The sequence below is a fragment of the Carcharodon carcharias genome, chromosome 5 (assembly GCF_017639515.1).
Source record: "Carcharodon carcharias isolate sCarCar2 chromosome 5, sCarCar2.pri, whole genome shotgun sequence".
In the NCBI taxonomy this organism is placed as follows: domain Eukaryota; kingdom Metazoa; phylum Chordata; class Chondrichthyes; order Lamniformes; family Lamnidae; genus Carcharodon; species Carcharodon carcharias.
Window position 1 is genome coordinate 151,948,226 of NC_054471.1, and position 27,720 is coordinate 151,975,945.

Below are 27,720 nucleotides of genomic sequence, written 5' to 3' on the forward strand. Positions count from 1 at the left end.
ATCCAATAACTAGGCCCGTAGAGAGGGCTTTAAACTAAATAGAGTTGGGGGAGGGTTCTGGAAAGGGGGTACTTAGGCTTACAAAGCAAAAGCATATGGGAGCGTTGCAGGGCAGCCATTTAGGTAATGATACCCGGAGTGTGACAGGAAAGGACAGTGTACAAGCATTAAAAAAAAGCAGCAAAGGGGGAAAAATGGTAAACAGGCAAAATTAATGGCTCTTAAATGAACATAGTATTAGTAACAAAATCAATTAATTAATAGCACAAATAGAGGTTAATGGGTACGATCATACAGCCATCATGGAGACATGGTTACATGGAGATCAAAGCTGGGAACTAAACATTCAGGGGTATGTGATTTTTCGAAAGGACAGGCAGGAAGGAAAGGGTGGTAGGGAGGCTTTGTTAGTACAAGATAGTTTCTTGCTATTGTATTTATTCTATCTTGGATTGGAAGATATAGAATCCATATGGGTAGAGGTAAGAAATAACAAGGGGAAGGAGACACTGGTGGGAGTAGTCTATAGGCCCCCTTACAGTAGCTATACTGTAGGACAGAGAATAAATCAGGAGATAATGAGGACATGTGAAAAAGGCAGTACATTAATTATGGGTGGCTTTAATCATCATGTAGCTTGGGGATATCAAGTTGGCAGAGGTAGCCACGAGCAAGAATTCATTCCAGACAGTTTCCTAGAATAGTATGTTGTGGATCCAACCAGGAACCAGGCTATTTTGGACCTGATAATGTGTAATGAGGCAGGTTTAATAAATGGCCTCAGAGTAAAAGATTCTCTAGGAAGCAGTGACCATAACATGGTAGAATTTAGCACTCAGTTTGAGTGAGAGAAACTTGGGTCAAAAACAACTGTGCTAAACTTAAAGGTAATTACAAAGGAATGAGGACAGAGATGGCTGGAGTGGGAAAGGAGTTTAGCAGAAAAGATAGTTGATAAACAATGACACATTTAAGAAAGTAGTTCATGACTCACAACAAAGATATATCCTAGTGAGGAAGAAAGACTGTAGGAAGGGTATAAACCAACCATGGTTAAATGAGGAAGTTAAGAACAGTATCAAATTGAAAGAAAAAACATACATTGTGGCAAAGATTAGTGGTAAGCCAGAGGATTGGGAAAGTTTTAAAATCCAACAAAAGATGACCAAAGAAATAAGAGGGAGAAAATAAACTTTGAGGATAAACTAACAAGTAATATAAGAATGGACAGTAAGAGCTTCTTTAAATATATAAAAAGGGAGAGAGACAAAGTGAGCATAGGCCACTTAGAGAATGAGGCTGGGGCAGTAATAATGAGGAACCAGGAAATTGAATAAATACTTTGCTTCAGTCTTCACGATAGAAAACACTAATAGCATTCCAAAAATACTAAATAAGCAAGGGGCAAAAGTGGGGGGAGAAAATAAATACAATAACTTTCACTAGAGAAAAAGTACTAGGGAAACTAATGGGGCTAAAGGCTGTAAAGTCCCCTGGACCTGAAGGGCTGCATCCTAGGATATTAAAGGAAGTAGCTGCAGAGATAATGGATGCACTGGTAGTAATCTTGCAAGAATCCTTAGATTCTGGAAAAGCCCCAGAGGATTGGAAAATTGCCAATGTAATACACTTTCTCAAAAAAGAGGGAGACATAAAACAAGCAGCTATAGGTCAGTTAGCTTAACATCAGTCATTAGAAAAACGTTAGAGAGCCTGTTATAAAGGATGTAATAGCAGAGCATATAGATGAGTCAGCATGGCTTCATGAAGGGGAAATCATGCCTGACAAGTTTATTAGAATCCCTTGAGGTGACAAGCAAGATAGATAATGGGGGAGCCAGCAGGTGTAATATATTTGGATTTCCAAAAGGCGTTCGATAAGGTACTGCACATAAGCTTTCTTAATAAGATAAGAGCCCATGGTGTTGGGGGTAGTATATTAGCATGGATAGAGGATTAGCTAACTAGTAGAAGAGTTAGGATAAGGAGGGCATTTTCAGTATGGCAACCTTTAACTAGTGGAGTGCCACAAGGATCAGTGCTGGGCCGCAATTATTTACAATATAAATGACTTGGATGAGGGAAGTGAATGTAATATTGCCATATTTGCAGATGACACAAAAATAGGTGGGAAGGCAAATGGTGAGGATGACACAAGGGAGTCTACAGAGGGATATAGACAGGTTAAGTGAGTGGGCAGAAACTTGGCAGATGGAATATAATGTGAGAAAATGTGAGGTTACGCACTTTGGCAGGAAGAATATAGGAGCTGAATATTATTTAAATGGAGAAAGACTGCAGAAAGCTGCAGCACAGAGGAATTTGGGAGTCCTCGTGCATGAATCACAAAAGGTTAAAATACAAGTTCAGCAGCTAATAGGGAAGACAGATGGAATGTTGGCCTTTATTTCAAAGGAATGGAGTATAGAAATAGGGAAGTCTTGCTAAAACTATACAAGGTGCTAGTTAGACCACATCTAGACTACTGTGAACAGTTTTGGCCCCCTTATCTAAGGAAAGATATACTGGCATTGGAGGCAGTCCAGAGAAGGTTCACTAGGGTTGATCCTGGATATGGAGAGATTTTCTTATGAGGAGAGGTTGAGTAGGTTGGGCCTGTACTCATTGGAGTTTAGAGGAATGAAAGGGGGCCTTATTGAAACATACAAGATTCTTCAGGGGCTTGACCAGGTAGATGCTGAGAGGATGTTCTACCTTGTGGGAGAGTCTAGGGCCAGAGGGCATAATCTCAAAGTAAGGAGTCACCCATTTAAGAGAGAAATAAGGAGGAATTTTTTTTTTCTGAGGGTAGTGAATCTGTGGAATTCTTTACCGTAGAGGTTGTGTTGGGGCGGGGGGGGTGGGGGGGGGGGTGTTTGTTAAATATATTCAAGGCTGAGATAGACAGATTTTTAATAGGTAAGGGAATTGAGGGTTATGGGGCAAAGGCAGGAGAGTGGAGTTGAGGATTATCAGACCAGCCATGATCTAACTGGTAGAGCAGACTCGATGGTCCAAATGGCCAACTTCTGCTCCCATATCTTATGGTCTTATGGAAGGATGCAGCGGAACAGATGGCCTCAGCCATAGTGACACAAGTCAATTAAAAGCCTTTTGCAGTTGAGGGTGGAGAAGACTGGGGAAGGGTAAAGATGATACACTTTATATATTGTATTGGCTGGCAGGATTTTGACTTGTGAAGTAAGCTGATAGAGGGCAGTTTTGCATGTCTATATATCAACAGGATCCTAGAATGTCTGCTGCATCAACTATTACAGCATGACAGTACGACACTGTGGCAGATGAAGTGCGAAGTGATACACTTGGTAGGATAATAAGAGGAGGCAATGTAAAATAAAGGATATAATTCTAAAGGGAGTGTAGAAACTGCACACCCATACTAGTGTATACAGTTTTGGTCTCCTCGCTTAAGGAGAGATATACTGCGTTGGAAGCAGTTCAGAGAAGTTCACTAGGCTGATTCTAGAATGAAGGGGTAGCCTTGTGAGGAACGGTTGGGCAGGTTAGGCCTATACTCATTGGAGCTTAGAAGAATGAGATATGGTCTTATTGAAACACACAAGATTCTGAGGAGGTTTGATGGGGTAAATTCTGAGAGAATGTTTCCCCTCATGGCAGAATCTAGAACTAAGGGACACAGTTTAAAACTAAGATGAGAAATTTTGTGGCCTATGATGGGGTTGGTGGCCCAAGTCAGGAGTTTATGATGGGGACTGAGAGCAATGGCTTTGGTCTCCTCAGTACTTCATTTGGAAAAAATGTCTGCTCATCCAATACTTGATGTCTGATGAGCACCATGACAAATCCAAAACAGCGAAGATGAGGTAGAACGGTGAAGCTTCGATTCATGGAAACTGATGTGTTTCTGGTTATTGTCCCGAGGTACAGCATATAGATGAGAGATAGGTGGGGACCAAAGCTAGAACCTTGGGGAATTCCAAAGGAAATGGTGCAGGAGCAGGAAGAAGGACTGTTGCAGCTGACTCTGGCTATGACATGACAGATGGGAATGGAACCACTGAGCTGTATGAGAGAGAGCATGAGGCATTGGAGGAGGATCAACCAAATCAAAGGGTGCAGAAAGGATGAGAAGCATGAATGTTTATTGTTGTCACAGCTGCATAGGATGTTATTTGTGATTTTGATTAGGTTTGTTTGTGCATTGAAATGTTACCCCATCTCAGACCTGCCATTCTTGGGTGGCTCTGACAAATTAGTAACACTTTAAGATTTTTGTTCCAATTTTCATCATTCTTTAATTTGAGGTTCAGGTATATTGCAAGAGCAATGGGTGCTCTGTTGTATCTGACCTGTGTGTCTTACAAGGATGTAACTTTGTGAAGTTGAAAATAGTGCCATCATCCTTCACTTTGAATACAACCATGAAACATAAAAGTGAAAACTATGAACCATATCACTTGCATCAGCGAACATACCTGAATAATTATTCAGCTTCAAAGCTATCTTAATTGCAAATTGTAAATTGATGTCTACAGTAGTGTACAAATTAATTCCCTATTTTGTTACCATTTTGCTAACTTTATATCAACAAATCACTTAATTCATAAAAGCAAACATTTAGCTTATCATTGTGCCAGAATACATTAATGTGCTAAAAATAAAGTTATTAAAATGAGAAAGTAAAAATGATGCACACTTCAAAGAGAAGAATGCACATACTGATGCATATTTTCATTTTGTATGCTGTTTATCCTGGTTATCTAATAGAAAATCTCTTCCCTGTTCCCATGCTCCCTGCCCCCAAATCCAGGTGATTTCTTGCATGGCTTAAATTCCAACATTTGTGTCTCTAGTTTTGGGAAGTTTATATACTGTAATGGAGACTTTGATTTGCCTTTAGCTTACAGACTTGTGACTTGTTTCTTGCTCTATATATCCCTGTCTCTTTCTTTTTGCTTTTCTTTCCATTTTCTGTTGTGAATGGTGTTGGTAATGCATCTTAGATGCATTTGCAGCTTCGCCTACTGAAGAATCAACAGCATCTGAAGGGGCAGGAGCAACAGCAGCCCCTGCAACAGCAGCGCTTGATGCATGTGCTGGAACTGGTGGGTCTCATATCATTAGTTTACTTGCAGTTGTCACAACTACAATTTTTGGTCATTCTTTATTTGTATGGAATTTCTCTTAAAATCTGAGAATTCAGATAATTTTAACTCAATTTTTTAGTATAAAATGTGATATATATTTTGCTTTGTTTGTAAAGGAGAAGAAAAAGCTATCTGGTGTTATAAATCTCCTAAGTAAGGACATTTTTCTCCAACCTTAAATGCAGAGCAAAATATCATTGATGTCTGTTATCAGCAGTTTCTTCTATGTTCCTTTCATCCCATAAAATTGTAACACTATTTTATTTTATTTCATATTGGTCTGAAACCTATTAATGTTTTTGAGTACCCAAGTCACCACTGTTTCCTGGACTGCTTTTCTTCTCCTGTTTTCTTTGCCCTCCCCTTTCTCAACATCTCTTCCCCATTATTTCCCCCTGCAATGAATTTACTCTTTGCCAGCAGCTTCCTGTCATGCATCCTCTACCAGCTAACTGAGAGTGTAGCACAGTCTAAATGACAAACTATCCTGCTACCACTATATCTACTTTGCTAAAACTGTAACTGATGGAAGTGATTCATTTGATTTTGACCTGCACAGTATTTCTATCGATGTCCACAATTTTATTTATGAGCACTGTGCAGTTTTGTTTAATAAAAAGCCAAAAATGCAGTTAATTTTGTCGGGCTGTCCGACAAAATTATGTTGTCTCATAATTTTAGCATGAGGTTGGCAAAAACCCACGAGGATTGATATAAGCAGTTGTTTATGCACTTCTACAGGAACTTCACTGATCTCAATTATGGATTGTGTATTGGAAGCTTGATTCAAAATTAACAGCAGCTGGCCAGATTTTCTAGGACTCGTGAAATGGAGGAGAGACACGACAGATCCAGCAAGTCAGTGTTTTATAGAGCACTCCTTAAGAGCAAAGAGGAGCAGGACTAGTCTCACCTGGTCCCTCAAGGAAGTCTTCAGCCTCCCAGGTGCTGGTTGTGGCTTCTCATCGCTGCCACAATTGGTGACACCCCTCCTCCAGTTCCCAGTCTCGAACACCCTGCTGGGCTTTGACTATTCCCTCCTCTACCAAGCCTTGATCCAACCAGATTGCCAGCTTTCCAACCCTTGCCCCCACCCCTTACTTTCTCCCAGCAAGCCTCAATCTCTCCCAGCAGCTGGGAACCATCACCCTCAGCCCTGAGAGGCAGTCTCCTGCGAATGGCTTGCCAGCCTAGCAATTTGGCTGACTTCTGGGCAGGAAACTGAAAAAGAAAATGATACAGAACCCCTGTTGTTGAGCGTGGATCTCTGCACTCCTGGGCTTTCAGGATTCTCTCCCCCCCCCCCCCCCCCCACCCCCCCACCCCACCCCACCCCACCATCCCATGACTGCACTCCCCAGCCCTTCCTGTCTTGATGTAAATATTGGGCTTTGGTGAATGGAAATTGCAATGGGAAAGGAGGGGTTAGAAGGGTAACCTAAAGCTTGGCCTCTGGCTCAATTAGTCACATTTGTCCCTGAACTAAAATATTGCGAGTTCAAGTCCCATCTTAGATTTGAGCACAGAAATCTACACCGACATTGCGGTGGAGTACTGAGAGAGTGCTACTCAGTTCGAATGTTGTCTTTTGGATGCGACATTAAAACTGAGGCCCCGTTTGCACACTTGGGTAGACATAAAAGCTACTGGAGCATTCTTTGAAGAACAATGGGAGTTATTCCCAGGTTTCTGGCCAATGTTCATCCCTCAATCAACACTGGTTAAAAAGTTACCTGGTCAATGTCACATTGCACATTTCGGCTGCTGCGTTTCCTACTTTACAAAAGTGACTACATTTCAAAAGTATCAGTGATATAAACCACTTTGGGATGCATTGGGTTGTGAAAGTTGCAATATAAATGCAAGTCTTTTTTAAGAAGCAGGAGATTAGCAAAGCAACCTATTGGAGAAGGATACAATTGGCAAAGGGGTCTCTGAACAGTGGTGATGTGAAGGAACAGGTTTGCAGAAGGGGAGAGGCCAGGGATGCATTTGAGGCATTGGAGACAGGGAGCCATTTTGGGTCATGTAGGTCAATGGGTGAGCAGGTAGTGCTATACAAGATAAATACAGCAGAGTTTTCAACAAGTTCAGGTTTCTGAGGGATGACAAGCTTGGAACACTCAATTTGAAGGTAACAGACATTTAGGTAGCATGGGGTCTGAGGTAAATGTGAAGATGGGCAATGCTTGACTTGTCTTAGTGATTGAAAATATAATAAGTTTCAACCACCGGCTAACTGTTTCTAGCCTGTAAAACAGATGATTGGCTGAGGAAATTCTGGCGGATCCTCATTTGCCTGTCTTGTCCAGTTTTTGGGCAGGCCTTTAAATGTGTGCCCTTAGTCCCTTCCCAAAATAGCTGAGAGGCTGTTTGAATATTGAATGAAAGTCCTACTTCAGCTGTAGGACCTTGTGCAATTTTAATGTGCAAATGAATGGAGCCTTTGTCATGCTTGCTTGTCTCGATTGGTAATAGTTTTTGAGCGGCCTAATCCATGGTCCTTAAAAAGACAACACGGTCACTCAGGAAATGGTCAGCATTGAAAAAAAAAATTCAAGTCCAGCAAGTGTATTCTCCTAACCCCACAAAGATCTCTGGCCAACTTCTACCCTGCTCTCCTTCTGCTCCCACCCAACAGGTTTTATTGTTTCATGCAGCTCACTGAAAGTGAGCCCCTCCTTACTAGCCTGCTGTCCCCCAGAAACCTGTTTTTGCTTCAAACTCATCTTTATTTATACTGCCAACACTCTCCTGCTCACTCCATCACTTTTGTCCTTGTTTGCCATACTGACTCCTGTCTATAATGCCTCAGGTACCTTCCTGGCCTTGTCTAAGCCAGCCAGTTTTCTGCCATGTAAATCCATGACAACAGAGCACCCATTTGGTATCTGCAGCTTTCAGGTATAATTGAGAGGACCAAATCTGAAAGCTTCCCAACTAGGATCTGCAATGGGTGTTTTTAACTTTGTGGCAATTTTGGGCTATAAGTTGAAAATCTGTCTCCTCCTTCCCAATCCTACTGCCTCCATTTGAGGTCTAAAATTCAGCTCATGGTCAAGGGCTGCTCTGAATTGGCAAAGTATTCTTTATCCCACTGTTGCTAAGACAGTACCATTATTCATCACATTGTCAAGCACAAAAGCACCTCTTAAACCTGATGCCATCAGCTTTCTTTCAAACATGCTAAACTTTCATTTAAATCTAAAATAATAGAAATATTTTTAGAACAAGGAATGCTTTTGAGCCTTTGTGTTAAATCACTAAACTTATTAAAAGTTATCTAATCAGCAATTTACAGTACAGTTTCTTGACTTGGTGTGGCGCTCGCAATTGTGGGATAATTTAGTTGGCTGTGAGAAGAATGTATAAAATGTTATTTGCTTGTTAGTGTAAGCTAATCCTTCTATAAATGCAGCTTTTGAAACTTGTACAAAAATATGTAATTAGGGTTAATGAAATGTCGTAACTGTTATTTGGAAAAATAATCCACTCTGCTGCTGTGTAGATGTTAACCCTAGTTTCTTGATTGTAAACCCTTAACTTTCCATCCTCTGACCCTCTTTCTTCCCACCTCTGTCCATTTTCAAAGACCCTTTTGCACCATCTGAAGGTAGTGCAGAGGCTGCTGCTGAACTGGACCTTTTTGCTATGAAGCCTGCTGAGGCCAGCGTTCCTGCAACTACCCCCACTACCAGTGCAACTGCCAGTACAACTACCAGTGCCATTACCAGCACAACAACTAGCGTGACAACGACTGAGACTGTTACTGTTACTGCTACTGCGACTGCTACTACTACTATTACTGCGACTGCTACTACTCCTGCTACTGCTCCTACCACTACAACTGCTGATACTACTGTCACCACCACTGCACCTGTTCTTGATATTTTTGGTGGTAATTTTATTCTTTATCTTGACATTTCTGATCTATGGCGGTGATAATTCAGCAAAGTAAATTTTAATGCTTAGTAAACTCATTGCAAAAGTATTTATAAGTTCCTTAGAGCAAACTTACATAATCCTGGTCAGAGATTAGCTTGTGTTAATAGATTTGTTGATGTGCTTTTTAAAAAAAAATGTATACTTTTAGTGCACAGATTTCGTGTGGGTCAGGAGAATTAATGCATCTTATCTTTGTTCTTAGATTTATTTGATTCTGTTCCTGAACCAAATGCATCCACAACTCCCAAACCAGAAGCAGGTCCTAGTGTAGACCTGTTTGCCTCAGGTACAAAACAGGAAAATGCCTATTTCCTGTCTGAAATCCTCAGACACCAAGAAAACTTCAGATGTTTTGTGTAATCTTTTGGAGTCTGTTTTAACTGAAAATATGTATGAAATTTTTTTTGGAAAAGGGACTAATTTGTCTTTTAATTTTTGATGTTTATTTGCTTTCACTTTCCAAAGATGCTTTTTCAACCCCTTCTCGTGGGGCTTCCCCTTTGCCTGAAAGTAGTCTTACTGCTGATCTGTTATCCGGTGAGTCCTCCTCTTCTTTCTGAGCACATAAGATTGGCAACTGTGCAACCTCAATTGGATTGTGACACTATCAGTATGAACAAAGCAGTTTTTAAAAAAAAAATAGTCTTGCATTTTGGGCTTTGTGGATAGTCGCTAACTTTCACCTCTGATGGCTTTTAGGCCCATTTAGAACTAGTATGGGGAATCCCTAACCAGTTCCTAGGGAGAATGGATCTACAGTATAAAAATATTGTAACTTGAACTAAGTTGACAACTATGTTGATGGAAGCTCGAAAGTGGCTTAAGTGGCAAACAGAAAGATGTGGGGGTCGTTTTTCTGATTTCAAGAGCTCTGTACGCAATCATATTGATGTGAGAGAGCACGATGCTCACGCTGTGTATCTAAAAAGGAAATGTGCCAATTCTTCAATCCCACATACTGAACAAAATTCACTTGTTTTACATTTGATGTGCAGCCAACCTGATTTGCTATTAGTTGTCTTTAGCTTTTCGGATTCTTAATATCAGGTATCTAAATGATTGCGAATACACTTGGCTTTGAATTCTTTGAAATAATAGGATATACTGGAAGCATCTGAAAAGAAAAATGGGGTTAGTATTTTAACTGTAGAACTTTCCTCAGTACTGGACAAGAAACATGCATCTGAGCGAAGGAAAAGGGAGAATAATAGAAGTTGAAAAGCATTGCCTCTTGTCACAGAAAGTAATGGGTCCAATCTCAAGAAAAAAAAAACTTTATTTTATCAAATGTTGGCAAGAGGTGAAATCTAATGTGATTATATAAAGGTGGGATAATTTTAAAAGACACAAAGAAAGGGTATGAAAAGATGCATGACAAACAAAAAATTGAAGAAAATTACAAAGGCTAAAATGGCAGATCCGCTAACCAGGAAATAAAACAAAAAATGCTTGAAAAATGCAGGTGGTCTGTCAGTACCCAAAAAGAGGGTGATCTAATTTTTTCCTACCTCTCAGCCAACCTTACGGACCCATCACCTCCCTCCCCCTGGCAAACAATGAACGGCCCCAAACAAGGTTTTAATTGAAAATGCCAGTCTGGGTGTCTCCTGCTTCTCCCAGCTGCCAATGGGCAAAACGTGCACCACATGCGAAGAAAACTAGTGCATAGAAGTTGTTGCGGTCAATGTTTGAACCAAAGGGCCAAAGAAGAGGCTGCGATACTGTTCCTGTAGCTTGCATTCAGCTTGATTGGAACAGTGGAGGAAGCCAAAGACTGAGGTCAGAGTGATGTGGGAAGGTGAATTTATGAAGTCATGGGAGATTAGGATCACAATTTGAACCAGAAAGCAAGTTTCTGGCAAATTGCTCAGCTACTGTGTGTTTTTTTCCCTCCCTTCTGCATTGCAGATTACAATATAAGCAGCAAAGAGAATGGATGTTGGGAATGGAATGGTAGTTTGGTAGGAATGTTCACCTACAAGGGACACACATTGGGAAATCTACTTCTTGTGATTTTGATATTAATTTTAATTATGAGAAATGCACCAGTAATTTCCTGTTAATTGAGACTCTGCACCCCAGTGCATTCATGTGTAAAATCAGCCTGAATGGATATGCTGGGACAGTTTTGTTTGTGTTATTTTGGTGGAGAATGTGTCTTTGCTTTTTTTGGTCATTTTCCTGCTATTTTCATGCCATTTCTTTTAATTAACTAGATTCCCCCTCCTCCAGCTTCTCAAAAACCTGTTAGAGCATTCAGCTGTGTTTGCAGATGGCACTCTTAAATTTTGAGTTCTCTTGAGTGATTCCTCCCTGTCCCCACCTGAACCATTTTTGGTTTGTTCAAAACTTTTAAGGATCTTCTATTTCCAGTGCTGACCAAAGGTCTACGTGCACAGCCTACACCCATACGTCCAAAAGTCAAATAAAATCAGAAAATATTGGAAATATTGAGCAAGCCTGGCAGAGAAAGAGAATTAATGTTTCAGGTTGTAACCTTTCATCCGAAGAAGAGAAAGTTAGAAATGTTTTTAAGGAGAAGTTGGAGAAAAACGATCTTTGATAGGGCAGAAGGCATTAATGAATGAAATGTGGCTGTGAAAACGAGTTTTGGTAGATACCTGATCAAGCATGAGAAGGGAAATAGAAAGCAATGAAGGTGAACAAGGTAAAAGAGGAAAATGGAGAGAAGAGCAGAACTTCTTCAAGTTGGGTGTTCCTGGAAGAGAAGTGGCAGTGGCTTAAATACTTAACCCAAAAACAATACACTGCAAATGTTGAAAACCTGAAATAAAAACAGAAAATGTTGGAAATTTTCAGTTTGGCAGCTTCTGTGGAGAAACCAAGTTAATGTTTCAGTTTGTGACCCTTCGCCAGAACTAGAACATGTTAGAAGTGTAATAGCTTTTAAGGAGGTGAAATGGGGGAGGATGGGGAAAGAATTGAAAGAGGGAGGTCTGTGACACTGAAATAAAAAGGAATGCTGGAAATGTCAAATCACTCAAATGTCAACCCATCTTTTACTTTTTCAGATGCTGATGGGCACTTTAGGGAAATAAACTTGAAGGGCTCCAGGAATGGAGCTGTAGAATTTGCAACTTAAAAAAAAAAATTACAAAACTCAGAAGTAGTTTAGTTATCACAAGCTCCACAGATTTAGATTTTCATGGAGATGAGGGTGTGCCAGCTTTTAATGAATTTATTTATGTTCTTAACTAGCCTATTTATGAAGCCTCACCACCAGTAAAAAAAAAACCTCCTTCAGGAGCTAAAGGAGTATTTCAATTTTGTTGTCTGCATGGGTGGCTTCAGTACATGTCATGGAGCCTCACTGGTCACATAAAATTTAAATCAGTTTTCTGATTAATTTGTCAAGGTGCAGAGACTAACAGATCTTAGTATTCTGACTTATTTGATAACATATATGCTTTGTCTTTTTTGGGTTTTGTGCTTTGCTACAACTATTGTTCTGATTGAGAGAAACCTTTGTACTTGTACTTGTTATTTACACATTTTCCTTTATATTACTGCCTGCTACAGTTGATGCATTTGTAGCACCACCACCTACAATCAATGCCTCTCCTGCTAAATCAGAATCTTCGGCAGTAATTGATCTGTTTGGTGGTGGGTATATCTCTTCAGATTTCTTCCCAAGTTAAGCAGTCATTCAGTATTGTACTAGACTTTGTTGTCTAAAAATCAAATGGCAGAATAGCTGAATACAGTGAAGGGCAATATTGCTGTTCAAAATAACCATTGAATAATAATTGTATTGAAAAAGTAAAAATGTAGAAATATTTTTGCCTTATGTGCAGTCATTGTTCATTATCAAAATCTACTGTAGTAACAATTAAAATTGTTGAACACATGCCTGTTGCATGTATAAGAAACAACTGCAGAATTTTTCACTGAAATATAGTTCAACATTTTAAACTGAATCTTGTCTAAATGTATCTAAATGAAGTAAATTATGTAAACTTCAAATTAGCATGATATATAAATGCTTAATAAAACTCTGGGCATCTTTATGAATTGAGGTTGAAATAATATGAATGTTATACCCATCATTGAGCTAGACCGCCCTTGTATTTCAGTGGGTGCCATGTGTAAAGTTTTTTGATGATTGTGGAAATCAGTTGGTCTAAGTTTGGTGCTTTCCTCCCTTTCTGTGCTGCATTTTCGGATCACAATACTAGATGCTTTTGGTACTTCTGCTCCTGAGTCTCAGCCTGCCACTCAGGCTGTTTCCAGTTCATCTGCTTCATCGGACTTACTAGCTGGTAACTGACTTTTATTAATTGTGGCAGGGGAGGGAGAAGACAGATTACTTGAAAAATATTCATTCACCTTGGGAGTACCAATGCATTATTTGCATTATTATTTGTCAGAATACTTTTAGTAATGCTTGTTTTCCTTGATTGAAGCTTGCTTGTAAGAGTTGTAATTTTGGTAGACTTTATATTAAATATATTAAATGATTTACTGCAATGTGTTAGTGTAATTGAGACACTAGTGAAACATTGTCTTGTCTCAGCATAATGTAACTAATTGGGATTGTATTTACCCCACCTTATCCACAGTGCTGATTTTTGGACTGTCCAAAATTGTGCGCTGTTCAGCTGTTCACAAGAATGCTTCCTAGAGGAGACATAAGCACTCCAACATCACCCTTAATCAAAAAGAACATGGAATATTTGGCATTGCTTTTTTAAAAAAAAATCTTTTGTCTCTTTCCCTAAGGCTTTGGAAATGCATTTATGACACCAACAGCTACACCAATGCCTGTGGTCCAGAATAACGTTTTGCAGCCTGACTTTGAAGCAGCTTTTGGTTTGACAGCCACAAGTAACACTTTTGATTCATCAGGTAAGGGAAAGAAAATAGTTTATTTTTGAAGAAATTGGAGAGAAAAATAGCTTGAGAATTTGCCACTTTTGACAGTAACTTCAATAAATCAAAATAAAATAAACTAACGTCTTAGAATTATAAAGAATGTAAATACACATCCTATCTGTTCAGCAACACCTCGAAGACAAAAAGGAATTCTATTTTAAATCTTCAACCACTATTTGAGGTAACGTCTAAGTTGTAATAAGGGAAGGTCTTTCATTCAGCTGGCAGTTTATCACCAGCGGGTCACAAAGCACATACTTGAACATTCATGAGGGAATATTTTACTCCACATTTAAAACAAAAATGTTCTAAATTATAATTTTTTTAGTTTGTGATGCTTGCAATTACATTTCATAAATTTCATATTCTATGTCAGAAAGTATTAGATGATGTGAAACTGGTCAATAATACACTTTATTTCTTCAGTCTTTTGAGCACTGTAGGATTTTTATACAAGTTTTAAAGCTACATTTTAAGGAATTTTATCATTAACCAGAAAATTTGACTTCTTCCAAAGCATCCTTACATTAATTAGTACTACATCAGTGTTCAATGGGTGAAATTTGTTTAGTAGGTAAATGCCAATTTAGACTCCTTAATTTCTGGCTGTTTTGTGTGCCAAAGCTGTATAAATGCTTGGGTGAGTTCTTGCAGATTCTACTTGTAACAATTGTAGCTGTGTAGTGAAAGGCTTTTTCCTTTAAGCATATTATGCAACATTTGCCAGGCTGCATTGTTATTTAACTTGCATTAAATTCTGCATGACTTGCTTCTGCTGTTGAAAAAGCCATACTGAGATGCAACTACTTTTGTTCAGTATTGAGTCAAAGCTTTCAGTTCTTAATGGTGCTATCATATTTTATTTCTCTTCCATTTCACGCCATCACCGTTGGCACCTTGTTTGATGCGATTTCATTCTTGGTGAGTTTTTGCCTTAATTGTGACTTGGCTTAATTTGTACTATGATATAAGCTTGTTGCACCATTAGTGTGTTGTACATGATTTTTTAACAAACTGACAATTTGCATTTTCTTGTAAGCTTCTTTTCTAAATTCAGATTAACATACAATTTCAAACCAATGCCTGACTACCTTTTCACATTGCTATGAGAACAGCACCTAATGTACTCTACCTCAAATTCAAAGTAGTTGGGACATGCATTATGATTTAAAACACCATTCAAAAGATTCAGGGAGAGATGCTTTGATTAGTGTATCTTTCTTATTCTTTGGTATAGTTATACAGCGTATTAAGATGCAAGAGATTATAGTACAGAGTCATTTATATCTGTGATTGGTTTGCTATGTAATCTTAACATGGTTCAGGTGAACTTAGAGGATTGTTTGCATATAAGTGGATCTTAAAAAAAAAAGGAATTATGTTGGAAGAAACTGTTTACTGACATCTCCACTCCTGTATGTTAATCCTTTCTTTTGGCTGTCAAAGTTTTTGATGGATTAGGTGATCTCCTTATGCCCACCATGGCATCACAGAATCAAGCGATACTTTCAGGACTGCCAACAGCAGGTGGAACACAGCCAATGAAAGGCCTAGGGAGTGACCTCGATTCCTCACTTGCAAACCTTGTCGGAAGTAAGTTGATCAGTTGTTTTAGAATATTGTGTGCAAAATTTATGTTAGCACTTCTGTACTTTATGCAATCCAACTAGTTTTAGTAGTTCATGCTTTCTAAATGCTATGAAGAATAAACATATTAGCTGCTCGTAGTGATTAGAATCTGAAATTGTAAGGCAATATGTACTGCTTAACTTGTACATGATCTATTATGTTAAAAATATTGGTTAAATTAAGTTGTATTTATAGGACTATTCAAAACAGCCAAGCAAAGATAAGGTATGAGAGAAAATTTAGTAATTGATAACCAGAGTTTTCCAATTATTGAATGCTTTTCAAGCTTTATAAGTTTCAGAGAAGTGACAGATGGGTTTGATATGAATTTTGTTTCTTGTGAGATTACATAGAAATGACTTGTGTGTATGCACCATCAAAAGGTGCTTGATAAAGAGCAACATAATGTACTAGCAAAATTAAAGCCCATTGGGTTGAAGAAAGGCTTGCATTTATATAGTGCTTTCCACAGCCACTGGTCATCTCAAAGCACTTTATAGCCAGTGAAATACTTTTTGAGGTTTGGTCGCTATCGTAATGTACGAAATGTTGCAGCTAATTTGCACTAGAAACTCCCACGAACAGCAATGTGATAATGACATCATAAGACAAGATAATCTGTTTTGTGATGTTGATTGAGGATAAATATTGGTCAGGACACCAGGGATAAATCCCCTGCTCTTCTTTGAAATGGTGCCATTGGGTTGAAGAGGCAGTGGCAGTTGGGTGCAGATTTAGCTAGGCAACAAAGCGGTGTTTGTTTGCTTGTTTCAGGCTGGGAGCAAGTGTACTTGGTGGCCCCAAGGATTGTTGTGGGGATCACAGCCCTTTTTTTATGTATACTGATGACCTACATTTGGGTATATGAGGCATAATTACAAATATTGCACGGAAAATAGGAGCAAACTTCAGAATGACATTTACAGGTGAAATTTAATGCAGAAAAGTATGCAGTTATGCATTTTGGAAGGAAGAATGATGAGATACAATGTAACCTTAATGGTACAATTTTACTTGAGGGTTTACATCTTCAAAGGCGGCTGGTCAAATTAAAATGGCTGCTTTTTTAAAAAAAAAAAGTACAATGAATTCTTGGCTTGCTAAAATTCCACCTTCTGTCTCCATTTACAAGGGGTTTCTGAATCCCAGTGTCAAGACCTGATGTCCTGAGGTAGCATTTACAGCAGTGCTCAGTGATTTTACCAGAGGTGGCCTCCCAAATTGTCACCTCTGGGCCCACCAGCCAATTAAGAGTGATATGCGGGCTTCCGATGCTGCTGACCTAATCAAGTGGGCGAGCAGTTCTGAAGCCTCAGCAGGCCAATTGGGAGAGGTGGGCACCGCTGAGACAGCTGGGAGACCTCAAAGGGGGTAACTATTATTTCAAGTTCAAGATGGCCGAAGGTGGAAGGCTCACTGATCAGAGGGAAAATCCTTCAGTATAGGGCAGTCATTGGGACAGCGGGGTCTGCCTTTGCTACATGCAGCCCCATCTTTTAGGGCATGGAGCCTCTGGCTCTGAATCCCCCCGCCTCCCCCAACCACAGGCTGTCATGGTGGGGGGGGGGGGAGCTCCATGAAGCTGGTAGCCTTTCCATGTGGCTAGGGGCTGCCCAGCTGCTTAATGGCCCTTACTAGTTCACTTAATTATGCAAATTGGCTGCCTGCCCCAGTAGAAAGGGCAGCCAATCTGCACCCCAGCCCACCACAGGCAAACTTACCTGGTTGTGGGACTGAATCAGGGAACTTTCCAGATGCATCTCCCTGCTATCTTTACAACACATCCTGCCCCACCACTGCCTCCATTCTCACTGCCTGGGGGCTGGTAAATTTCAGGCAATGGAGTACAAAAGCAGTGACTTTATGACAGACCTTATAAATCACTGATTAGGCCTCATCTAATTGTCTAATTCTGAGCAGCACACTTTAGAAAAGATATCCAGCCCATGGAGATGACACAGATGTGATTTACCAGAATACTATCAGGAATAAGGGACTTCAGTTGTGATGAAATGAGAGAAACTGGGACAAAAACAAAAATACCTGGAAAAATTCAGCAGGTCTGACAGCATCTGCGGAGAGGAATACAGTCAACGTTTCCGAATGACTCCTCATCAGAATTAAGGAAATATAGAAAAGAGGTGAAATATAAGCTAGTTTAAGGGGGTGGGGGGTTGGGGGGGTGGGACAGGTAGAGCTGGATAGAGGGCCAGTGATAGGTGGAGATTGCCAAAAGATGTCATGGACAAAAGGACAAAGAGGTGTTGACGGTGGCGATATTAGCTAAGAAATGTGCTAATGGGGACATTAAGGGTAGAAAGCAGGACGAGCAAGGGACAGATAGCCCTAGTGGGGTGGAGTTGGGGGGGGAATCGAAATAAGCTAAAAAGTAGAGCTAAAACAATGGATGGAAATACATTTAAAAATAATGGAAATAGGCGAGAAAAGAAAAATATCTATAAATTATTGGAAAAAGGGGGGTCGGAAAGGGGGTGGGAAAGGAGGAGAGAGTTCATGATCTAAAGTTGTTGAACTCAATATTCAGTGCGGTAGGCTGGAAAGTACCTAGTCGGAAGATGAGGTGCTGTTCCTCCAGTTTGCGTTGAGCTTCACTGGAACATTGCAGCAGGCCAAGGACGGACATGTGGGCATGAGAGCAGGGTGGTGTGTTGAAATGGCAAGCGACTGGGAGGTCTGGGACATGTTTGCAGACAGACCAAAGGTGTTCTGCAAAGCAGTCACCCAGTCTTTGGTTTGCCTCCCTGTCACTTGCCATTTCAACACACCACCCTGCTCTCATGCCCACATGTCCGACCTAGGCCTGCTGCAATGTTCCAGTGAAGCTCAACGCAAACTGGAGGAACAGCACCTCATCTTCCAACTAGGTTCTTTACAGCCTTTCGGACTGAATATTGAGTTTAACAACTTTAGATCATGAACTCTCTCCTCCTTCCCCACCCCCTTTCCGATCCCCCCTTTTCCAATAATTTATATGTATCTTTCTTTTCCCACCTATTTCCATTATTTTAAATGTATTTCCATCCATTGTTTTATCTCTACCTTTTAGCCTATTTCTATTCCCTCCCCACCCCACCCCCACTAGGGCTATCTGTCCCTTGCTCGTCCTGCTTTCCACCCTTAATGTCCCCATTAGCACATTTCCTAACTAATATAAAAACAAAAAACTGTGGATGCTGGAAATCCAAAACAAAAATAAAAATACCTGGAAAAACTCAGCAGGTCTGGCAGCATCGGCAGAGAAGAGCAAAGTTGACATTTCGAGTCCTCATGACCCTTCAACAGAACTAGGTAGATGTGGGAAAGGGGTGAAATATAAGCTGGTTTAAGGGGTGGGGGTGGAGAGTTAACAACTTTAGATCTTAAACTCCCTCCTCCATCCCCACCCCCTTTCCGTTTCTTCCCCCTCCCTTTTGTTTTTTCCAATAATTTATATAGATTTTTCTTTTCCCACCTATTTCCATTATTTTTAAATGTATACCACCCATCGGTTATTTCACCCCAACCCCCCCTAAAGCTACCTTGCTTGTCCTGCTCTCTAATCCTAATTAGCACATTCTTTTAGATAATATCACCACCTTCAACACCTCTTTGTTCTTTTGTCTGTGACTTCTTTTGGTTATCTCCTCCTATCACTGCTTGCTTGTCCCAACAACACCCCCCCACTCCCCAAACCAGCTTATATTTCACCCCTTTCCCATTTCTACTTAGTTCTGTTGAAGGGTCATGAGGACTCGAAACGTCAACTTTGCTCTTCTCCGCCGATGTTACCAGACCTGCTGAGTTTTTCATAGCTAATATCACCACCGTCAACACCTCTTTGTTCTTTTGTTTATGACATCTTTAGGCAATCTCCACCTATCACTGGCCCTTTATCCAGCTCTACCTGTCCCACCCTTAAACTAGCTTATGTTTCACCTCTTTTCTATTTTTCCTTAGTCCTGATGAAGAGTCATTCTTACTCAAAGTTGACTGTATTCCTCTCCACAGATGCTGCCAGATCTGCTGAGTTTTTCCCGGTATTTTTGTTTTTGTTCTAGATTTCCAGCATCCGCAATATTTTGCTTTTATTTGAGAGAAACTGGGATTGCTCTCCTTACTGAAGAGAAGATTAAGGGGAGATTTCATAGAGGTGTTAAAAGTTATGGAGGGTTTTGATGGAGTAGATGGGGAGCAATAGTTTCCACTAGCAGGAGGATTGATAACTGGAGGATACAGATCTAAGGTAATTGCAAAAGAACTAAAAATGGGGTGGCAGGGAAGGGGTGATTTACGAAAACCTTTCCATACAGTGAGTTATAATGACGTGGAATGAAAAAGGGTGTTGGAAGCAGATTCAATCTTCATTATTCAAAAGGGAAATCAGTGTATACTTAAAAACAAATTGCAGGTCATTTGGGCAATGAGTAGGGGAGTGGCACTAATTATTTCTATTCTTTAACTGTTTCCAATAGCTGAAGGGTCGATAACCAGTGGGTACAGATTTAAGTTAATTGGCAAAAGAACCACCAGCTACTTAAGGAAAAACCTTTTAACACAGTGAGTGGTTAGGATTTGGAATGCATTGCCTAAGGTTAGTGGAAATAGTTTCAATAGTAGCTTTCAAAGGGGAATTGTAAAAATACTTAAAGGAGAAAAAGTTGAAGGGATATGGGGAGAAACTGGGGAGTAAGACTAACTGCATTGCTGTTCAGAAGAGCCAGCTTGGACTTGATGGACCCAATGGCCTCCTGTGCTCTATTATATAATTCTTGTGCTAAGAATCGTCTATGTCTAAAAGTCTCACGATGTGCACTTTGAGTTGCTGTGCAGCTTTGAGGGAACATTTGATAGCACCCTCACTTCCTTGTTCTGTTATTGATTGATTTGTCATATATGCAGTATATTTCAAATGCTTTATCCAGAGGTGTGTCATTTACTGATTTGTATTTTTTTGTTTCTCATTAGCAATGCCTGATAAAAGTTTAATGTCTGATTACTCTTGCACGTCTCTCTTTCTATTTCTAGACCTGGGTATTTCTCCTGCTCCAGGAAAGAAGTAAGTTATGTTGCACTACTGTACATGGCATACTAACTTAGTAAATACTGCTTGCGTAATTTGAGGTTTGCTCTGAAACATTTCATCATTCTTTTCTAATGTACATTTTTACAAGCCAACAAGTTTCTGAGGGCTGCAGTGCTGGAGGAGATATAGATAGGAAGAGGGCTGAGGCCATGAAGGGATTTGAACAGGAAGATGAAAGTTTTAATTTGGAGGTGTTGGGGAATTGAAAGGCAGTGTAGATCAGGGAACTTAGGGTTGATGGGTGTGTGGGGTTTGGTGCACAGCTGCAATGAAGGAGGTCAAGAGAGGTGAAGAAGAGGTAGAGCAGAGTGTTGTCAGTGGATGTGTTGAACCTGATATTATGCATTCAAGTGTCACAGGAGCAGCATGTAAATATAGAATAGAAGGTGGCCACAGGTCCCTATAGGACTCCAGAAGTAATATTTTTGCCCAGTTAATATATCTGGGCAGAAAATGTGTGACGTGGTGCCTGAACCACGGTATCTCCATCTTGGCCCTTCATCTGGTGGGAGGGAGCAACGCAGCTGCCTTATTGTCTGTCCACACAAGTGAAAATCCATTCTGTTATTCAAGAAATATGCCATAAATGAGTGGCTGAATATTCACTTGCTTGTGTCCTCGGAGAATTATCAACTCCCCTGAAAAAGAAATGATACAGTATGTAAACAGGACAATATATCTTTCTGCTGAAGATATGATGCCACCCATAATGAGATGGCAACTACCTGAAATCTTTCCACGCCTGGTGGTTTTCACAATTACTTTTTCATTTATGCTGTTAAAATTTCAGAAAAATCACTTGTTCCAGTTTGAAATTGCTGTTCGTTGAAATTATAGTGAAGCCATTTTGGCAAATTCAGTTTAAGTAGCTTACACCATCTATCTGCACCCTATCCTGGCACTGTCATTTTTATCTTCAGAGGGCTGGAGGACTATACCTGTTATTGAAAATTAAATCCCTTTTTAAGCCCATCAAACAGATTTTATGCTAGTGAAATTTGTAAAATAAATGTTCAGTAATATTTCTAACATAACTACAATACAATGTCATTGTAAATTGCAAAATGAGAGCAAAATTAAAGTATTAGGTTCTATAGTGTAGTATAGTTGGAATTTAGTATGCATTTTGTCCCAATTTTACATTTGCTAAACATAATGAAACGTTCAAAATTTATTGCTCAAATATTAAAGATGGAAGTAAATCATTGCATGCAAATGATCACATCTCCAAAGAGGATTTTTTTTTAAATTTATTTTTTCATAGTTTTTGGGCATTGCTGGCAAAGCCAGCATTTATTGCCCTTGAGAATTGAACCACTGCATTCCATTGCGGTGTAGTACACCCGTGGTACTGTTAGGAAAGGGTTCCAAGATTTTGACCCAGTGACTATAGGAATGGTGATATAGTTCCAAATCAGGATGGTGTGTGGCTTGGAGGGGAACTTGGTGGTGTTCCCTTGCACCTGCTGCTCTTGTCCTTCTTGGTGGTAGAAGTTGTGGATTTGGAAGGTGCTGTCGAAGGAGACTTGACAAGTTGCTGCAGTGCATCTTGCAAATGGTAATGCACTACTGCCATTGTGTTAGTGGTGGAGTGAGTGAATGTTTAGGGTGGTGAATGGAGTGCCAAACAAGTGGGCTGCTTTTTCCTGGGTGGTGTCAAGCACCTTGAGTGTTGTTGAGCTGCATTCTCCCAGGCAAGTGGGGAGTATTCCATCACACTGCTGACTTGTGCCTTATAGATGATGGACAGGCTCTGGGCAGTCAGGAGGTGAGTTACTTGCCACAGGGTTCCTAGCCTCTGACATACTCTTATAACCCCACAGTATTTATATGGCTAGTCCAGTTCAGTTTCTGATCAGTGGTAACCCTAGGGTGCTGATACTGGAGGATTCAACGATGGTAATGTCATTGAATGCCAAGGGGAGATGGTTAGATTCTCTCTTGTTGGAGATGGCCATTGCCTGGCACTTGTGCGACGCAGATGTTACCAGCCACTTGTCAGCCCAAGCCTGAATATTGTCCAAGTCATACTGTATATGGACCACAGACTGCTTCAGCATCTGAGGAGTTACAAATGATACTGAACATTGTGTAATCATCAGTGAGCATCCCCACTCTGACTTCATAATGAAGGGCAGGTCATTGATGAAGCAGCTGAAGATGTTTGGGCTTAGGATGTTACCCTGACTGAGTGTATTTTTAACCTGTTTTTAATATTTCCTGTAATTATAGGAGTGACCTTCAATGGAATGCCTCCGAAAGGAAGTTGACAGGAGGAGCAAACTGGCAGCCTAAGGTTGCTCCAACTACAGCTTGGCCAGCAGGTTGTCCACCCAGCAATCAAATGGTACTCTCTCAGTTTTGCTTTACTAAATAAACTTTAAAGATCTTTATTATTTTATAAAGATGTTGATGCAACACAGTTTGCTTCTAGATCCCAATGAACTTCTGAGTGGTTGGTCTTTTCAAATATGGTGTCCACATTTTCCAGTTAGAAGTGCAATCAAATAATACACGGTCAACTTGTTGGCTACTCGGTATCACCTCAGTAAATCTGTATGTCCAAATCTAATATCTTTTGTTGTATCATAATTCTCACCTTTTTAAAAAAAAGCATTTCTTTTTTAGCCTACTGTAGCAGCATTATCTATCCATGAAAGTAGATAGGTCACCTATGTATAATTCTCTGTGAATGTCACTCTAACCAGCCTTAAGAAAATGCACAACTGCATATCAGAGCAACTCGCCCTGAAACATTTTTTTCTGCCTTTCAGAATTTGAATGACATTTTTGTGGTACAGTGTATAGGTGTTTGAAAGGGGTAAAGGTTCTATCGGGTTGCAGAGAAATGAACTGCAGTGATTCTGTCATATCCATTGTTCTTTGTGCACATAGTTGCTGTTCTGATCTGGAATAATCCTCAGTATGACTGCCTGAAGCGATTCTAGGGCAGCACTAGCTTAAATTTCAAATAATTCAGTGGAAATGTACTGAAATATGTTAAAATAGTTCAAGGTTTAGGAACAATCTGCTTCCTTCCAAAAACATTATGAAATAATTTGTTATTTGGGACACAGCACTGGTAGAAAGGTGGATTGTTGGACTTATCAGAGTACTTGCTGGCATGCTATTTTCATTATAACTACAAGTTTGATTCTTTCAGCTGCTATGACATTGAGTGCTTCACTAGCATAATTCAGTAGAAATGTTCAGAATCATGCAATTTAATACTTGAGATTGCATTGTTAGTAACATTTTCAAATGCAGCTTTTATTAAGTTATCACATTTGTATTATGCATCCGTTGTTAGAAATCAATAGTTAACAGTAACATTTAACTACAATTTTCCTTAACAGAATGGTTGGCCAATCCCAGGTTATGTAAGTGAGACCTATTCTACACTACAGCCTATGACAGCATTACTAACCATTTCCTGAGCAGCATTCTTTAGAAATATTGACTCTGCAAGAAGTATTAATCTTTCAATTTTAACTGCATGATAACTGAACTCTCCTATGCCCCAAATTGGTATGAAACGTCAGACTAAGAGACAAGATTTACAACGCAGAAGAGGGAGATGGAGGCAAGAAGTGCAAGAGATCAGCTTTTTAAGACAATTCAGCCTTGGGCTGTATGCTGTAGATATAGAGTGTCATATCTGGTGTTTATGAAAACTTTGTTCTTAAGAATTGCTTAAATAATCTCAGCCTGCCAAGACTTAATGCTTCGTGGTAATCATATATTTTTCTGCTATCCAAACTTTTCTATTTTCATTGCCTAAAATATTAGATAAAACAACATTTTTTATAAATTTATTTCCAGTCTCCATTGAGGAAAATTTTGGCTTGCCTACTAACATGCCATAGTACATTTTATTAAACTTTTTGTTACTATTTTACAAATTGTTAGAATGCTCAACTGACTGATATTGTTGCCTGCCTCTGGCATTAATGGGCGATATAAACCAAATATTTAATGTAATTGAGTTTTGCATTTTTCCCTTTACATCCTGTGCTCATAAATTGTTTCCCTGTACAAAAGAATAAGATGTGTATTCACAAATTTCCTGTTTTATGTTGGTAATGTCAAATAAGGATGATGGCACTTAATAACTCATCATGTCAGTGTCACAGGAAATTAGTTAACTTGTATCCATGTCAAAGCTCTTAAGCTAAGAACATAGTTAAAGCTAGTAAGAATGATTATACTTTATATGATAGATACTTATCAAAAGATTGCAGCCACTGTGCTCTGCCAGATAATTGCTGGACATGACATTTGTAGTTTGTCGTCACTTGAACCACTTAAATAATAATTTCTTAGTGTACTCAACCATATATTCTTATGATATAGTTTGTGAACTTTTTGAATGGTGTGTATTGTAGTTCTTCAACTATTTTATGGATTTGCAAAGTTTCTGTGCATTTGAATCTCCAGAGAAGATATTTTCTTGGTTCCAAAAAATAGTGTGGGTTACGTCTTTGGTTTAAAAATTAGTTTTCGATAAAAGATGCCATACAATTTTCTTCTTAATTACACCCCTGTTTGTTTTTAAATTCCAAAGAAGAATTGATGTGATTTTTTTTTTCCCAATTTCTATTTACCAAAAATAAAGTGACCTCCCAGCTATTCATTTGAGTTACTCCTTTCTTTGCAGCATTTGGCATTATAGGGCATCCAGATCTCCTAATCTATGCAAATGAGGAATTCATTTGTATGCTTTGCTCCATAATGGAAAATATAGCAAATTGGGCTCAAATACGAAAAATTGTAACGAATCAGGTTATGCTCTGTAATATTGAATAACCTTGCACAGCTCTTTATTAACCTGTTACAACATAGATATTTTTTGCAACCTGAGATGTGCTCAATTCTCTAAACAGCCATCAAAAATAACTCTTGGATCTGTTTACTCCTTTCCAAACAAATACATTTTATTTGCATTCTAACCAGAGATTTTTGTGCCCCTTTCAGGATCAACTCCTATCTTACCAGCTGCGTACAGTCCATATTTTACTATTTCTCCAATGATTCCATGTTCTTCAGAAAGCCTTTTTAAATTTGTTTTCCTTTTGCAGTGTTTTGTCATATGAAAAACATTAAAGTTTTGTTTTCATATACATCTTTTCTCAAAGTTTTCATAAAGAATCCCCTAGCGTTTAGAACATGGCCTTTCTGGATAAAAAGCATCGATTTATTTTGAAACTTTGCTACCTTTTAGTAGAAAATTGAGACCTCTTGTCCAAAATATTGTCCAAAGCTAATTACATCAAGTACAGATGAAACCTAAAAAAGGAATAAAAGAGGTAAAGGGAGTATAAGAGTACATAAGCAGCTAACATAAAAGGAACCCAAAAATCTTTTCTAAAAATATAAATAGTTAAATACTAGTCAAAGAAAGAGTGGGACTGATTAAAGACCAAAAAGGAGATTATTTTGTGAAGTTAGAGCATGGCTGAAGTTCACTAGAGAAAGGGATGCTGCCAGTGTAGCAGTAAAATTGAATATGTTTTTCCTTGATGAAAGGAGGAAAAAGCTCTGTCTGGATTTTGATAGAAAACTCTTGAATCCCACCTTCCATTTCCATGATCTGTTGCTACAATACACTCAAGTAAACGTGCAATGGAATCAAGGGGAAAATAGACCATTCCGCAAATAAGATATAGAATGGATAGACTACAAGATAGCCCAATTCCCTACTTTATAAAACTCATAGTATGTAAAAAGAATTTAACAAACTCAACCTGATGACATAATCCATGGATTTTAATACAAAATGCAGAGTACAGACTATTCTGTAAATTAATGAGACCTCCATTGTAATTATTTGTATTCTGAAATGATTGTAATTGTGCAATCCTTTTATTTTATATTTTTATTTTAATGATTGTCCATAACTATGTCATGAATAATGATTTTGTTTCATTTGTATTGTCATCACAATTCTACACCTGCCACCATGACAATTTCTCAATAAACCAATTTTCTTTATCTAAAAGGGGACACTGCCAATGTAGCAGCAAAAGAGAAGATAGTGGTGATATTGGGCATGATAAAACTAGAGTTACTTAAAAATAAGTTAAAAGTTGGTAGTACTCAAAGTAGACAGGTCACGTGGTCCAGATGAGCTGCATCCTAGGCGTTTAATGGAAGTAAGGATGGAAATAGTGGAAGTTCTGGTCACAATTTTCTAATCATCTTTATATGGGTAGGTATGCCAGAGGACTGGAGGATTGCAAATGTTACACTCCCCCTGCTGAAAAAAGGGAAGAGGAATAAACCCAACAGTTAGAGGCTAGTCAGCCTAATGTCCATGGTTGAAAAATGTTTAAAGACAAGAACTTGAGAGAAAATTAATTGTTGTGGGCTAATAAATGAAAGTCAACAATGATTTGAAGTCAGTTTGTTTATGATTAAGTTGCTGATTCTTTTGATCAAGTAACAGAGGGTTAATGAGGTTAGTGCAGTTGATTTTGATGCACATGAGTGTTCAAAAGTTTGATAAAGTACCACATAATAGCCTTACTAGCAAAATTAAAGTCCATGGGATTAAATGGACAGTGATAGCATGGATATGAAATTGGCTAAGGAATAGAAAGTAGAGAGTAGTGGCGAACAATTATTTTCCAGACCAGGGGGAAATATACAATGATGTCCCTTAGCATTAGGACCACAGCTCTTTTTATATAAATGACCTAGACCTGGGTTTGCACAGCACTCAAATGCAACAAACAATGAGAAGATTACAAACAGATTTCACAGGGGCAAAGATAGATTGATAAAATAGACAGACACATTTGTAAAGTGCACGTTCAATGAAATCGGACTGCCAAAAGGACTTCAGGTGTTCTGTGGGAATGTGAAGTAATGGATGAGAAAGATAAACTTGAATCCTGTGACAGTGGGAGGAGTGGTAATCCAGTTGGAGTTTTTTTTAATGGGGTCCTATCATTTCAATAGTGTTATGTGATTTGAAAATCAAAATCTACTGAAAGGTTTACCCGATTCCCAATCCCATCAGTCATTGTAAAAGCTATTATC

General features: G+C 39.1%; 1 protein-coding gene across 20 annotated transcripts in view; it reads left to right on the forward strand.

The window, feature by feature from the left end:
• snap91a (synaptosome associated protein 91a) overlaps positions 1-27,720 on the forward strand; it is a 216,495-nt gene that overhangs the window by 178,268 nt on the left and 10,507 nt on the right. For 5 of the 20 annotated variants that reach the window (XM_041187597.1, XM_041187601.1, XM_041187596.1 and 2 more), the window contains 11 exons: positions 4,986-5,087; positions 8,722-9,027; positions 9,277-9,360; positions 9,540-9,611; positions 12,615-12,698; positions 13,271-13,354; positions 13,815-13,940; positions 15,414-15,560; positions 20,622-20,652; positions 22,912-23,026; positions 24,036-24,059. In XM_041187597.1, coding sequence (XP_041043531.1) covers positions 4,986-5,087; positions 8,722-9,027; positions 9,277-9,360; positions 9,540-9,611; positions 12,615-12,698; positions 13,271-13,354; positions 13,815-13,940; positions 15,414-15,560; positions 20,622-20,652; positions 22,912-23,026; positions 24,036-24,059 — 1,175 coding nt within the window. The remainder of the gene's footprint in view (positions 1-4,985; positions 5,088-8,721; positions 9,028-9,276; positions 9,361-9,539; positions 9,612-12,614; positions 12,699-13,270; positions 13,355-13,814; positions 13,941-15,413; positions 15,561-20,621; positions 20,653-22,911; positions 23,027-24,035; positions 24,060-27,720) is intronic. The other 15 variants (XM_041187607.1, XM_041187609.1, XM_041187614.1 and 12 more) reach the window with 8 other exon arrangements.